Source organism: Centruroides sculpturatus, unplaced genomic scaffold (assembly GCF_000671375.1).
Source record: "Centruroides sculpturatus isolate CEXI.00-Female unplaced genomic scaffold, Cexi_2.0 scaffold1802, whole genome shotgun sequence".
NCBI lineage: Eukaryota > Metazoa > Arthropoda > Arachnida > Scorpiones > Buthidae > Centruroides > Centruroides sculpturatus.
In genome coordinates, this window is record NW_019386129.1 from 38,832 (window position 1) to 54,909 (window position 16,078).

The following is a 16,078-nucleotide window of genomic DNA, read 5'->3' on the forward strand; positions in this document are numbered from 1 at the left end:
AGAGCCTTTACTACATGAAAATGAAAATTAATGAATACACTGTGTACAGTAATTTACCTGATAAGACAGACCTCAGAAAAATACTTTATGAGAGCTTTTATACTTTTATAAAGCTGTCTATAATGAAAATTAATTAACTAAGGATTTTTTTGCCCTGCCAGGGTGTGGCCGAGTTATCCGGAGTGCCGGGTTATCGAGAGCCGAGTTTTTGAGGTTCTACTGTATTTATACGAGAAATATGAAAAAAATGTTGTGATAAAAAATTCCTGAACTGACTTAATATAAATTCGTAATTGAGTAAAATATTTCAGTTTGTCTATAAAGCTTAATACTGAACGCTTGGCAAGAATAACTTGGTGATCTGTGTGCTTCGTACATTTGAAGCATTCGTAATATATCATTTCGACAATTTTCAATGAAGGATTAACTTAAATTTATGCTTTAATTTGAAGGAATCTTTTAGTAAGAGATTCTCGATGACACAAAACACTTTTGATGAAACTTCAATAAAAATATCAACAGCATGTTGAAAATACAAAAACTTTTGAAACAACTGCAGGTCCATTCAGCTTTAATCCCATTGTTTTAAAGGTCTAGTCAAAAACAGTGAGACAACACAAGACTGTTTGAAAAGTTAAGAACTTGATATCCGAAAATCAGAGGGTAAAGATATGAGAGGTTGTTGAAGAAATCAATGTCATACAGGCTATTTCATTCAATCATCCATAAAATATTTAATTTAAAAAAACCGGCATAATCGCTCTGAAAATGTTGATGCCGTAGCAAAAATAAAACGCGAAATATCTACCAAAACAGGCTTCAGATAGTTGAAAAAGATATGGACAGGTAACAAAGTAATAACTAGTAATCAGACTTGAGTCTTTAGGAAAGATCCCAAAACAAAACGCCAATCAAAGCAATAACCGATTGATGGCAATCGATTCAAAATCGAAAAAAACCAAGAAATTCAACTACAAGATAAATTTTCTGTTAGTATCGTGTCTTCACAGTAAATGTCTTTCTTAAATTTATGCTAGAAAGAGCGAAAATCGAGGAAAAAAAGTATATGTCCATTTTGCGAAAATTGTTTAAACCGCGAAAAAAAAAAATTCGACAGTGATTAGCCTTTAGTCGGTTTATTTATCATGATAATGTTTAGCAACCAACATTCCGTTTAGATTTTTTTTTCTTGCCAAAGTAACTCTTTCGTACTTTTTCAATAGGGGTATATAGGTTAACGCCCAAATGTATTTTCGTTTTTCCAGAATTAAAGATATCGCAAAATGGTTAATAAAAATTTGCTTTTTTAACTTTATAAAATCGAACACTATTCAGCGAGTTACATTTCATCACTTAAACTAGGAAACTAAAAACAAGAAAGTCGAAACAGTCAGTCTATATTATTCAAAAGTTCATTCATTCAATGAACGTTACGATTGTAAACCATGTCATTGTCTGTTACCATTAACACTCGGCAGTGACAGACGGATATATCCGTCAAGGGCGATCGTGTGGCAGTGGTGAACAAAGGATATATTTTAATTTGTTGCGTAATAACTAAAATATGAATATAAAAATAACTTACAAACAAATTAGTTGAGGCATTGAATATTCGTTCTTCTCTTCTTTCGTTTTACAGAATTCTACTTCAATTTGTATGTAATTTCTTATTACTTAAAAAATAAGCATAAAGTTACACTATTAAAAATAACTGTCAGATGTATTATAAATAAAAAATATCAATTACAGTATAAGGTTCTGTTTCATATTTTTATAATGTTTTATAATGTTATAATATATAAAGAAATATTTGAGTTATTAAAATTAAAATAAATTTACTTACAAATATTTGGCTACTGACAATATTTAAATGTTTTTAATATATCACTGCAATAAACTTACACCAATTTCCAATATTTTCCAAGTCATTTTTACTACAGGAATCTGGAATACAAACATCTAAACGCAGATCGTCCAACACGCTTAGCGTTTGAAATAGAGAAAAAGGTTTCTGGAAATTACAAGAATTGGCATTAATATTTTGGGTTTTAGAAAAACATTATTTTAGTTTTGTATAAGACTGTATTTTTGCTATTTTTGCTTCCAAATACTCTTCATAAGCCTATGTATATCAGCAGTAATCACGTTCAGAGTTCACTAGAACGTGCTACATACACGCTTGATTAGGAAGCAGCGATCTCAAATTCGTTTGGTTCAGGCTTTTGTTAAATGATACAAAGAACAGGCATTAAGCATGGCGTTAAAAATTCAAAGTAGAAAATCTTCGTTAGTGAAAGATGTTCTTGGGCTTTTGGAATTTTATTGTATGTAAATTATAAAAGACTCTAGCTGCTAAAGAATAATCAAATGATAAAGGTTATGTATCGCAATAACGAAACGTTTCACTGATTTACCTTAATGTTAAGAAATAATCGATGAAACTTATTCCACTGATGTTTTCACAATACATATAATTTTTTTGACGAAAATTTGTACTTAAATTTTTAATCGTCTTTTAACTGAAAACATCCGAAGTACATCTGTAAGTAAACAAAACGATACCATCTAGACCAGTGTTTTTCAAAACCTAGAACACCTCCCCACAGGGGAACAATTGGATTGTTAAGTGGGGCAATTTGAAAATGAACATGTCCACAGTTTAAGTTAACAGTATTGCCGCTGTATATGTTAGGGGGACATAAGAATTTTAGAAATGATTAAGTGGTAAATAGCACAAAAAAAGGGAAACACTGACCTAGACTGAAAGTCACTTGTGAAACATTACATACCCGTAGCCAACTATGACAACTTCGTATTTTTCCTCCTAAATTTAAAGGGAAATCGGCAAGATGAGAGAAATATTTAAAAAAGTGTATAAGATTACGAGAAATTTAGGAATAAAACGGTAAGTTTGCCCATAATAGTTAGCAAGTTTAATAACGAATAGTAGCTTTTAAAAATTTCATATTCAATGATTATTCTTCCATCCAGATTCGGATCAAATAGCTTAATTGTACCAACACGTTTGCCCTATAAAGTGAATATTTTGTGTTTCTTTAGATTGACAAATAAAATATGATGTACTTTACATATACATTACACCTGCAGTTATAACTATTTAGGAAAAACTTGTTTCAGTTTTTAATAGAACTTTGTTAGTTTTATGGGGAATGCCATGTTTGATTAAATAAAGGTTTACACAACATTACCTTTGGCAAGTTTGTAGCAGTTTTTCCTAATATACTGGGAGTTGACATATAAGAAATAATCTTTGCTTTTTTGACACAGGAACAGATCGCCAAATTACATTCTGTTTCTACTGTATTAAGTAGATTTCGTGGTAAACGAGCATATAAGAAAGGTTATTGAAACTTATACGGCACTGACGCTGCTTATAAACGTATATAATAATGCATGGCTAGGTACAGAACGTCGTTACGAATAACTTTATGCGCATAACAAACAGACAATCATTGACAGAAAGCTGACATGAAGTAACTTGAATTACCTTTTAAATTGATATCTTATACTTAAATTAGTAAACTACGGTATTTACTAGTGCAAATAATTAAGGAAACATAGATGACGATTACGTCCATCAGCATCAAAAATCTTATCTGTAAATGTTACCACTATTATGAGGAACTAGTTTCACTTTTCTTGTAAATTATTGTTTTTTTCAGTTATTTTCAATATACTATAGTATTATTATGAAACATGGTATGTATTGAGTTATGTACACGTTAACTAACTTTATTTTTATCAGTAAAATATAACAAAATTATCGTTATATACTCACAGAGAGATTCTTCAATAATTGAACGATTGTGGTGTCGGATGAAGAAATTATTTGTATTGTCTCCTGTCGTAACTTTGGCACTTTCATAAGAACTGAACAGAATTTGCCTCTGATGAGTTTATTTTGTATAATTTCGATGTCAAGGCATTGATCGTAATCACCTTGTATCCACAACGTTCCTCGTAAAAATCCTGAGGGAAATTTACCGATAGAATCCAACACTGAAACAACAAACACAACTTTAAACATTGAAAAAAATTTGCAACGATTTGCTTAACTTTCCGGCAATATTTAATACTAAAAACACCTGTAATGATTTTTTATATGTAACATTTTTATATAATTGGCTATTATAAAACAGTAAAATGTTTAATTTTGAGTGTATAAATGTATTTTACGAAAAAAGATTGTAAATGCCAGTGGCGTGCTGTTATTGAAAGCGGTGGATGTGGCCCTTCACTCGTATTTTCTAAAAAATAAATACATATGTGAGATTAGCAGCAGGCCACTGGGCTAATCCCCACTGTGATGGTATTTTCGCATATGCGGTTGATGCTCTGATCTTTCTGGCAGCCTTTTCTCGCTCTAAATTAGAGAGCAAGGCCAAAAAAGTGATGGACAACATTACCAAGTGGGGCATGAAATATAAATTAAAGTTTAATGCCAACAAAACCAAGGGTATAGTTTTTACGAATCCCGGTAAGCCTCATCTTTACCGGAGGCCACCCACTATAAAAATGGATGGGGTTTCTATCAAAATCACTACCACCATCAAGTATCTAGGGGTCATCATCGACCACAAGCTAAACTGGGCTGACCATATTGCCTATATAACTAACAGGACTAACGATCTATTCAACACTGTCTCCAAGGTTGCAAAGTCGAAGTGGGGGCTTTCCAAAGCTATTCTTTCTACAATCTATGACAGTGTCTTTCTATCAATGATCTACTATGCCGCACCAGTGTGGGCTGGCTGTTTAGGCCGTGTGCATATTGAACGGAAACTCCGTGGTGCACAACGCAGAGCTCTTCTTTGTATCTGCCGTGCCTTTTTTACTTCCTCCAAGGCTGCCTTACAGGTCATCTCTGGTAAAATGCCTATTGACCTTGCTATTTCATTGGCTTCCAAAGGTTGGCACCTTCGTAAGGGTCACAGTATCTGTCTGGCCAACCAATCATTCACCTCTTATGAGACTAATTGCCACCTGTTAGAACTATTTCCTCCCTTTCTTTGACCCCAAATCAAGAACCAGCCTCTTGACCATGAAGATTTAACCACTTATACTGATGGCTCTAAGTCTGAGAAGAATGTTGGTAGTGCGTTTGTGGTGTATCAGGATGGTGTGGAATGTTACTGTGGGACTGATCATCTTGCCTCGAACTGCTCGGCATATCAGGCAGAGCTCACCGCCATCTTGATGACTATTGAGTGGTGCAACAACTACAAAAGCAACAACAGGATCAACATCTTTACAGACTGCAGATCTACAATTGATGCCATCAATTATCATCTGCCTAAGAACCCCCTTGTCATCAAGATTCAAGCAAGCATTGCCGCCTTTAATAACGTCTTCACTATCTCATGGATTAGAGGTCAGGGGGGACTGCTTGGCAATGAGAGGGCTGACTTCCTTGCCGGGGAAGCTGCCAGTCTCTCTTCTAATGTTTTTATTCTCTCACACCTGCCTTCTTCATTAAGCGTCTTCACAGAACAGATGCAATTAACACCTTGCAAGAAAGATGGAACAACTGCCATGGGGGTCGGACAACATGGAAATTTTTTCCTAACGTTCCTACCACTAAACCTACCTTTGATGGCCACGACACCCAACTGTTCACCCAATTTCTGACCGGACATGGTAGATTCAACAGTTATCTTTGTAGGTTTGGTCACTCTGACAGCGACCAGTGCATTCATCGTGGTGTTCTAGACGGAGTCCAGCACTATATCTTCCACTGCCCTATGCTGGAAGACTCCAGGGAAACAATTCGTCTTTTTCTTCCTACAGGCAGCGCCTGGCCCTGCCATAAAAGCTTTCTCCTACAGGATGGTAATTTGTTCTCAGCCTTCAAGAACCTCGTGAAGAACTATTTTCGCCGTACTTCAATCAAGTGAATGGTGCTCTAAGGAAGTCTCTGCATCTACGTTATTGTACTGTTTGATTTTGTCACTGGGTCTCCCACTTCCACTTCTGCAGTTCTCGATACCCTTTCTAATGTTTATATCTTCTATTTTTTGGATCCATTTCAAACCACATACCATTCTATACTGCATTAATGGCCCTATTCGGTGTATGTTTTACTTATATATATTTGACTCACTGTATTTTTCCTCAATGTACTTAATGTAAATTGTTTATGGATTCTATAGTTGTACATATCTCAATCATTGTATTCTTTTAAAATGTACTCCTTTATTGTACTTTATTTTATTCGTAATGTACTGTATCCTATCTTACTTTATATTTTATGTTATACCACTTTGTATTGTATTTTATTTTATTGTACTGTATTTTATTTTATTATACTGTATTTATTGCTATCTTACTTTATATTTTATGTTATACCACTTTGTATTGTATTTTATTTTATTGTACTGTATTTTATTTTATTATACTGTATTTATTGTACTGATTTTATTTTATTTTATTTTAATTTTATTTTAACTTTATTTTATTATTTTCTCTTATCACCTACTCAATTATTGTTACTTTATACATACCATGTACTATTTATTCAACTTATGTGTTCTGACCCCACCCGGTTGTGCCTATGCGGTGCCGGGTTTTTGTACTAACTTTTGTACATAATAAATATTAAGATTGACTTGACTTGACTTGGGCTAATCCCCAAATGACCACTTACTCTGCAACAAGTTGGTAAAACCCGATCTCTGATTTGTCGGATGGCTAGGAGGGCAAAAGTGAGTAGGGAATGCATCGGTATGTCGGCACGTGCCATTTAGAGACAGGAGACAGGTTGAACAAACTAAACAAGCATTATTTATATAACTAAGCTAGGATACATAGGTTAAATGCGTTTAAATACTTTCACTATACAAAAAGGGACGCTCGAAAACAATGCAAATACCTCTATGAGGATATGTCGAATGTGCGTTCACGGAATGCCGTATGAATCGTAGTCCGGCGTAGAACAGTAGTATGGCGATAAGAATGGAAGTTCGAAGCCGTGGTCTGACTTTTACCGATATCTTCTCCTTTCGTCCGTTCGAGTCCGTTGTATGGAGGTCCGGGAGACGCGATGCACACATTGACAAGTATAACTTCCTTTAAATCGCCCGGAGCTTCCGGGACTAGAGCTTTTATACGTAATTCGTGGGAAATGAGTCACGTGATCGACTTCTGTTGACACTTACGGTGCATTTCGATCAACTAAGTGTCAACTTTCCCACCTAACAATCGGTGACCTCCCATATACTTCTCAACAAGTGTGTTTTTTTCACCGGAGTTGTTTACAAAGATTTTTCCGACATCGGTGTAAAAATTGCGGATCTCACACATATTAATTTTAATTATATGAAAATAACAACCGCATTATGTATCTTATTACAAATTTCTATACTACAGTATATAAAAAAAATAAGATTGCTATTGTATATTCGAATATTAGTGGCGTTGTGGAAGCGCTGTATTGCCAGCATCCAAAAATCCAGATTCGCACATTCGCTTTACAGAGCACCAACCTCACCCGGTTTAGCTGGTGGAAGCCTAGGACCTTGGGTGAAAGCTACACGTGTACCGCATCCAATTCTATCCAGTACCGGTTCTGGGCCGTTAGCCGCCTGCCCGCTAGATATTTGGCCGCCCACGCCCTATTACGAGAATCGCGAGTAGATTAATAGCTTAACCCAACCGATAAGAATTTACTGGTATGTTATTATGATAGTTCTTATAGTTGACAGGAGTTTAAAAAAATCCATTAAAATATTTGATATTTTTATTTCGCTCTCCGATTTTATATTACTCGCGGATTTCAATGTTAAACCGGTGATATTACGATTTCTTATGTCCCATCTATAAGGGATGTAGATAAAAACGTGTACAATTCTTGTATAATGTTAAAAAATTAACTGATACTTTGACAGCATCATTTACAACTAAATTTAATGAATGAGAGATGCACGAGGTACAGAAAATACTCCAGAATGTATATTTCTTAAATTTACGATTTAAGTATCCGTTGTCATAAAAATTTCTTTCCACTTATTTCCCAAGACTACAAATATTCGAGTACAAAGTAACTGGTTTCGACTTATTTCTACTTAAGAATTAGTTAAATAATTAAGCGATTAGGGAAGTGGGGACACAAATAAAACACTGCTGAAAGAACCGGTATTTTACTTAAACAAAAGCTTATCCGAGTACAGTGTGGACTGATTTCTTCGTAATATTAGATGTAATAAAGAAAATTTTTCCAGTTCAATGAAAGTGACTAAAAGTTGTATATTTTGAAAATTTCCGTGGACTCCTGGTCTTAAAACGAATTAGTTAAAAAACAAGTGAATATTAAGTTTAACAAATTTAGATTTTTACAGCTATGGCGAAAAATGTTTAAAATTTACAACAACCCTGTCGCGTTCTTTGAGGTAGTGATGCGACAAAAGAGGCATTTGACATTAACCGGTATCGGCACCCTCAGAATTTTGCCTGCCTGCACACACCGCACACCTACCAAGAACGTCTCTGATTCCATCCACTAGTCACGGGTATAGACCAATCTTAACTAGGTGGATTGTTTTAATACTTAAAAAATAAAAACTATTTTTATTCTCATTTATGTACGTGGCTTCACAAAACTATATTTATTTATAATTTTCTTTAAAAGTATATTCATACAATTGAATATTTTGTATCAGGTATGTACAATACAGCGTCGATTATCCAAATCAATTGGGGACTGAGGTTGTTCGGTAGATCGATGTTTCGGATAACCGATTGTGTACGAAAAAATATATTAATTTATCCCCTCTTGACATTTTTCTCCGTTGCGTGTCGCTTCGCGTTGAATTTCCGTCGATGTTAAGCCTAACGAAGACTATTGTATCGTTAAAAATTATTTTTTTACTTTGTACGAACAAAATAAATATGTTGAAAAATATAAAAACTATAAAAAATTATACTTCAGAAGTTAATTTAGTATCAAAAACGTAAAATATTTGAGTAGCCCAAGACATAGCCAAAGATTGCAGCGCCACAGCACTGGCAAAAATTTAAATTTGCCGACTGGAATTCTTTCGGATGATTGACTTTCGGATAATCGACGCTCTACTGCATATTTGTATATCCATCACACATTTTGTTTTAACAAGTAAGTTTTATAATTTTATTTTTAATTTTACCCTTTATATTGTGGCTAGCGATTTAGAATGTAATTGCGATATTGAAAATTTATTTCTAAAACCTATTGGCTCGAGTCGATATAATGAAAAAGAAAACATTATGAAAATAGAAAGACCAATGCCTAAATTAAATATAAATACGTCAACAAAAATTTGTTCGACATTTTCACGATAAAATTTATGAAGACGTAAAATGGCTTTATGCATGCATGAAAATGCAAAAATTTTTTTGTTGGCCTTGACTACTATTTTCAAATAAAATTAGTGTGAAATACGAATTGCTTTGACGATTTAAATAAATTGAGTAAAGCTGGCAAAAAACACGATAATCGTAAATCTCCATCGATTCTTTCGTAAAATTGAAGCAATTTGAAAATCAAAATAGAATAGAATTTAACATTAGTACATAATATAAAATAAATATTGAAAATTATAACAAGATAGTTACGGCTAACAGATATATTATATTTTAATTAGTAGATGTTATTGAAGCAAGAATTGGCATTTAGAGGGCGCAGAGAATCTATTAAATTTAATATAACAGAGATAATTATATTGAACTTGCTTATTTATTAACTGCGTTAGATAATCCATTAATTAAAAATTCATTTAGAGAAGTCTACGGTTTTTACAGGCTTATCGAACAAACGAATACGAATGGGCCCCTAGACCATCACTGACTGATTGTCCCTGGAACTCAGCTTCTTACAGAAACACAACTTCCTTATCATCAAATGTCACGGCACGCCACTGGTAAATGCTAATACAATGAAAGCTCTCTTATCGAGTATTTCGCATGACGATCAAAACAAATTTTAAAAATTGCCTCTCTTAACGAGCGATGGTTCGCATAACGAGTGACGAAAAGAGGGGAAGTCACGGATTGTGTGCATGCTCCATCAGTCTGTGTTTAGCCCTCGTTTCTGTAGCACCTTAGTGTCGTTGTGATGAAATATTTTTCCAAACTTGTGTTTACAAATATTACGTGTGAACATCAACAACCATCACCCGTTATATAATAAACACGTTAAACGATATGCCTAAATCTGCGGCTACGTAAATGCTATAATTAATCATTATATGTATGTGTAAATCGTCTGTATAAATAAATTTTAAATAATTCTATCTAAAATCTAAAATAATGGTGAGAATCCTAGACATACCTACCTAAATCACAACATAATGTTTTTAATATCAACTTTCTTTCAACTTTCACAACTGGGAGCAAATCGTCTTTTCAATTCTCAGCGTAAAAGGCGACGCTTTCTCATAACCTCTCGACCTGCTGTTCGGATTTTATCCTTTTAAAATAATACCAAACGGGCAGTCAAGGAATCGTCGCCGGTACCTCGATAGTTGCAGTCGTCGTCCGTTCCACGAACCGTTTAAGACTGTGCATTATCAAATTCGAAGGAATACATCTACTTCTTACGAATACTTCAACGAACACTTTCTCGTCTACTGTTACTCATTCTGAAAATGAACTATTAACTGTTACTAAGAAACCTTGCTGCAAAGATCAAAAACTAGTCAACTCCATCTCCCATTAAAGAGTATCAGAACTGTCGAACACAATTAACCCCAGGTATTTATCGGCACGCGAAATTCACCTAAAGTCTCTCTCTATTGCTCTCTCTCGATCATTTACGTCTACAGATAGGTCCGTTAAATATGTTGTCTTTTTAAATTGTAAATTCTATCATGTTTTCTTCGAAATTACATCGTTATTAGTTGTTAATCTATCATTCGAGTAGAGGATTTGATCCCGGGATCTCGAAAATCGGGATCCCGGGATCCTGACCACTTTTCAGTCCCAAAATTTTCGGGATTAAGTTTTCGTAATCCCGGGATTTTCGGGATTGACATCATTTTAAAAAAGTTGCAAAATAGACTGCATGAAGCGAAACGTTCAGTGCCAGTGCTTTTAACAGAATTGCTTGCCTATCATTTTAATATAAAATACAAGAAATTTTATTCCAAGCAAGCAGCAGAANTTAGAGTGATTAAATTAACTAGGTATATACCGTAAAATACGTTGATTTTTGTCTAAATTTTGATTTTTAATTTCTGTGAGATTTTCTTATTTTTTATTAACCCTCAATACCGAAATAATCCCGGGATCCCGGGATCGAATAAGTATAATCCCGAAATTCCGGGATTAGAAATAAGGACCGGGATCGAATTCCCTACATTCGAGTGATTTATTTCCGGTACGACGTCTCTGAGATCTTTTCCATCGCGAATCCAATCGCGATGGAAAAGATCTCAGAGACGGTGGAAAAGATCTCAGAGCCGGCGGCCGCTTGCGCCCTACTTTTGAAATCAAACCTCGCAATCGCGGATTTCGGGTCAAACAAGACTCGGTGGTGTCAGACCTGACGGCGCACGAAAGAGGTGCCGACTCTCGGGTCACCCTTCTGACATAATCAAACTATCAACAATAAATATGTATAAGTTCTTACTTTGTAACGGCCATTCTTTCAACTGGGTTAAATCTCTCATAAACATGACTCCACTCCTAACACATGACGATGATAAATTCGTTTCTTCGGAAAGTTTCATTAAATATGGAAGAGCGAATTTCACCACAGATTTTGCCAAATTTCTGTAATTCTTTTCTGCTTCATTCAGAAATTTTACTGTTTTATCTAATTCGCTCCAATTTATGTTTTGTGTACTATTTTCTATCTCTTTTTCAGGAACCTCGTTTGATTTGCAAAATATTATGAATAAAAATAACACAAATAGAACAATTCCTTTCTTCATCGTTCAAAAAATAAGATTTCACGTTGGAACAAACGTTAAGTTCAAATGCTTTTTATTAAATGACATTTAAATTAGTTTTATAATATACATTGTTTTCTTGTCTTTTCTGAGGAAAGTTTTGTGAAAACGATTAATAACTAGAAATACAGGTTTACAACGTCGTGCTGTAGTTTCCTGTCGTTGTTTATTTGTTTTTATTAACGATAATTGCTGTCATTATTCTTCTGTCTGCAGATGCACAGAAAATACAACTGATTACAAATACGACTGATTACTACTAAAAAATTAAGGTAACTTAATTATTTCAAAGATATTACTATTGCCTTTAACATAGATAGATCTTAGATCAAAAGTGTCCAACCCGCGGCCCAAAAAAAGTTCCAATACAGCCCAATAAACGTGTAAACATAACCGATAAATGTTATAATTTTTTTATTATTTATTTTTTTGAACGGCATAAACTCAAAAATGAAGTTTTACAAAGAAAATATTTTCTGATGTGTGAATGAGGAAAGATTACTAAATAAAGCTAAAGTTGTGACTCAAATGATTAAAGACCCAAATTTGGAAAGAGGAGGGAATGAAAAAAAAAAACAGAAAATAAAAAGTAGTGAGAAAGGTTAAATAGATCTTCTGTTATGCAAATATTGACCCTTAATTTTCGAACCTTTATTTTTTTTCCATGCATTTGGGTCTATAATTCTTTGAGTGACAACTCCAGCATTATTTAGTATTTTTTCCAGCGTTCTATTCTATTCTAATAAAAGACAAGAGGGGCTATCTCCGATTTAGTGCAGACTTTACCCCTGTTTGAATAGGAAGGAAGAGTAAAAGAAAGTAAGAGTTAGAGAGAAGAGGAAATAAAGGAAGATAGGAAAATGTGAAATAAGCAACCATAAGGCCCCCACAGGACCCCATGGGCGCCCGCATCGCCTTTATTAAAACAATATTTACAGAGGAATACAAATAATTAACAGTCACATTTTTACATACAGATGCAATTAACAGAAGGATGCATATCTTTTGGATAATAGGAAACGTTCAAAAGTCGGGGTAATTTTTTCAAAATATAAAATTTAAAAAAAATTAACAAACTTAAAACTTTATAAAAGTAAAACACACAAAATTATTGATGGTTGCCAAAACGAAAGAGAAATCAAGAATGCGGCTGCAAATTCCTAACAAACCTGAGCAGAGAAATCAGTTATAAACGACCAAAGTGCACTTTCAAAGTTAATAGTATGAAAGTAACAAGTGGATAATAAATTTTTAACGTTTTCGTTACTTTACTAAAACGTTTATATTACGAACTTTATAAAATCTGAAAATCGAAATATTATTTGTTGAAATAGCAATACTTCTTATTGATGTTTATACGAAATTATTCTTCCATTTTTTTCTTTAATCTTGCTTTATAAAACTAACTGAATATTAATGTATTCATTGAATTACTGCGACAGTGATATAGACCGAAATAGATCCGCCATTACGCCATTTAGCACATAGTAGTTTCCTGCGTGAAGTGTAGCCCTGTACATTATACTACTACGTTAGCAATAAAGTGGTGCCGGTTATGTATTTAACTCTGTAAAAAAAAACATTTTTAAATTTAAATAACGTGACATGCGGTATATAAAAAAATCGTATATATTTCTATCACGATTTCCAAGTCTGATGTCGACTTTCCTCTAATCTTACTGCATTTTCGAGTTTAGAAAGGGTAAACAGCAGACAGACGACACTGAGAATTTATAGGTCTGCAATTCTCTGAAATTTCATTTCAATAAGTATCCATCAGGAACCGAGTGGCTAAAACAATCGAACACAAAATTTAATCGCGTGTTAGCACACTGTCAACAGATTCTCTGGTCACGGTAAGTTTTTTCGGTTTTCTTCGCGTTACTGAAACCTAAATTGGGGAAAATTTACATAAAAGACTTTCGGGATGCTTTTTGGACGATCGCTCACGTGTCGCGTTCCAGTAACCAAATAAATAAAAATAATTATCACGTGCGATTATTCATTGTGATGTCGTCACAATGCCGGGCTGAAAATTTTCATCAGAATGTTTTCAATACTTTTAGTGGTTGTCTTACCCCTGTGCATTATACGTTTCCTGTTCAAAACCGAATATACTTTACTTAATCTGGGCTTCCTGACACATAAAACTTCCGGATTCGGTCATAACATTTATTCATGTAACTCGTTTCTCCAGTTTAAGGAAAAACATACAGACAGTCAAAGTATTATAAACTTTGACTGCTATATGTTTTTTCATAATCTGGAGACAGGTCTGCAATTTTTTCAACTTGCAACTGAACAATTTTTCTATAAGCGCGATATTTACGAAAAAATACTTCGCATGTACGATACGTTGCAAAAATTTACACACTTTATTAAGGAGTTAAACGGAGTTATTTTAGCATTTCTACAAAATTTTGGGTATTTAATTAAGTTTTACATCAAGCCTTTCAGATATTAAGGTTAGCAACTTCCATCTCATGCGGGGCAATCACAAATTATCCAACACAGATCGCTTTTTAAATATTAATTAATAATAGACCTGTGTTAATTAGTAGTCGGTGACCATTTTCTTTTCTAGGAGAAAGTCAACGACGGCATTTGGTCGAGTTATCTTCAACCTTCTTCTTTCCATACGACCAAAGGTACAGTTGCATTCGAATAAAAAAATTACATAATACAAGGTTACAGCGATCACAAGGTATGTTCTAAGCGGTTTTTAGAAAACCGCGTTTAAATATTTGGTCCGTTTGTCGAAAAATTTGATTGTCAGCAGATTATCGTTACATATTCGTCTGTGAATTTCAATGTTAAAATATAAGATAATAGATGAGCTAAAAGTACAAAATATTCTTAAAGTTTGTTCTTATTGTTTGTGGTGCTTTCCTGTTAGCTTGTGTATAATATCAAGTCATGTAATAATTACTATTTGCCATTTTAGGACTAAATTTTTACGATACTGTTTTACTAAGATATTAATTTATTACGCTTACTTTAATTCAGAAAATAAAGTAATTAAACAAACTATAAGTAAAATTTTAATAAAACATTATAAACGAGAAGCAAGTCATTGCAGCAATTAATGTCACGGAATAATAAATAGTTTTATTGTTTGATTTTTGAAACATAATCACTTGTTTTTCACAAAAATTTCCGGAAATCTGAAAAGATTATATCAGTTTGATTGAACAAACAATTCTTGGAATATTTTGTAAACGTATTGTCTATTTTTAGCCTTTTGGCAATTGTATAAAAAAGTAATGAAGTTGTGCAATAGAATCAGGTAAAGCGTATGAAGATTAACATTACTTACCCTTTGCATGTACGCATGTTTTAATATTTTATTGTGAATATATTAAATATTAAAAATTCGTGTTATATTACAAAAGATATATTTGTGAGATTAGCCGGGAGTATAGAATATCGTTATGATTAAATACCACTTAATCGGCGCGTAATCGTTAAATCAGGTTTTGTCTGTCTACAAAGATGGCTTTACTACTAAAATATATCGTGTGTGGAGAGACTTACGTTGCTGGAAAACAATTAAAGACTATGATTTTACAATCGTGTCTCCTGTCAGGATTTCCTGACACCAGTTAAGGATCATTTAAAATACGCGTTCTAACTCGCGTTTACGTGTAATTATATATATCTGTGACGTTCTAGTGACAATGTCCGAGAAAAGCTAATGTGTCATCCGTTGAGTGAGTTGGAGTGCGAAATGAATAAAATCGTTTATTAAAATACACAATTGAATAAAAATACAATAAATGAAATTACCAATTACATTCGGGCTTTATCTCGTAGAGCGATCAAACTATACGACTTAAATTTAAATATAACCTCATCGCGCAAAATCTAACACTTATGCGCGGAAAGGGTTCATATCAATCTAACAGATTTATACTACCTTCTGAATTTTCGTACTTATCTTGTATTTGAATGCTCTGAACTTGTTCAGTATCAGGGAGACGTTTAGGAATCGTAAAATCTATGGATGCGCTATGACAATATGATTAACATCTACGTGGCGGTCCTCTTAACTTGAAACGGCCTTCATCGTATATTATATGGCAAGTACTTCGTTCGATTAATTGCTTCCTATGGCATGTTCGTACCTCTTTGAACAG

General features: G+C 33.7%; 1 protein-coding gene across 1 annotated transcript in view; it reads right to left on the bottom strand.

Moving 5' to 3' along the window:
* The window catches only part of LOC111613737 (nose resistant to fluoxetine protein 6-like), a 27,839-nt gene extending 15,909 nt beyond the window's left edge, over nt 1–11,930 (bottom strand). Inside the window, exons 1-4 of the mRNA XM_023355079.1 lie at nt 11,621–11,930; nt 3,800–4,020; nt 1,903–2,011; nt 1,586–1,673 (exon numbers count right to left, since the gene is read on the bottom strand). Coding sequence (XP_023210847.1) covers nt 1,586–1,673; nt 1,903–2,011; nt 3,800–4,020; nt 11,621–11,924 — 722 coding nt within the window. The 5' untranslated portion in view covers nt 11,925–11,930. The remainder of the gene's footprint in view (nt 1–1,585; nt 1,674–1,902; nt 2,012–3,799; nt 4,021–11,620) is intronic.
* Between the last annotated feature and the right edge of the window lie 4,148 nt (nt 11,931–16,078).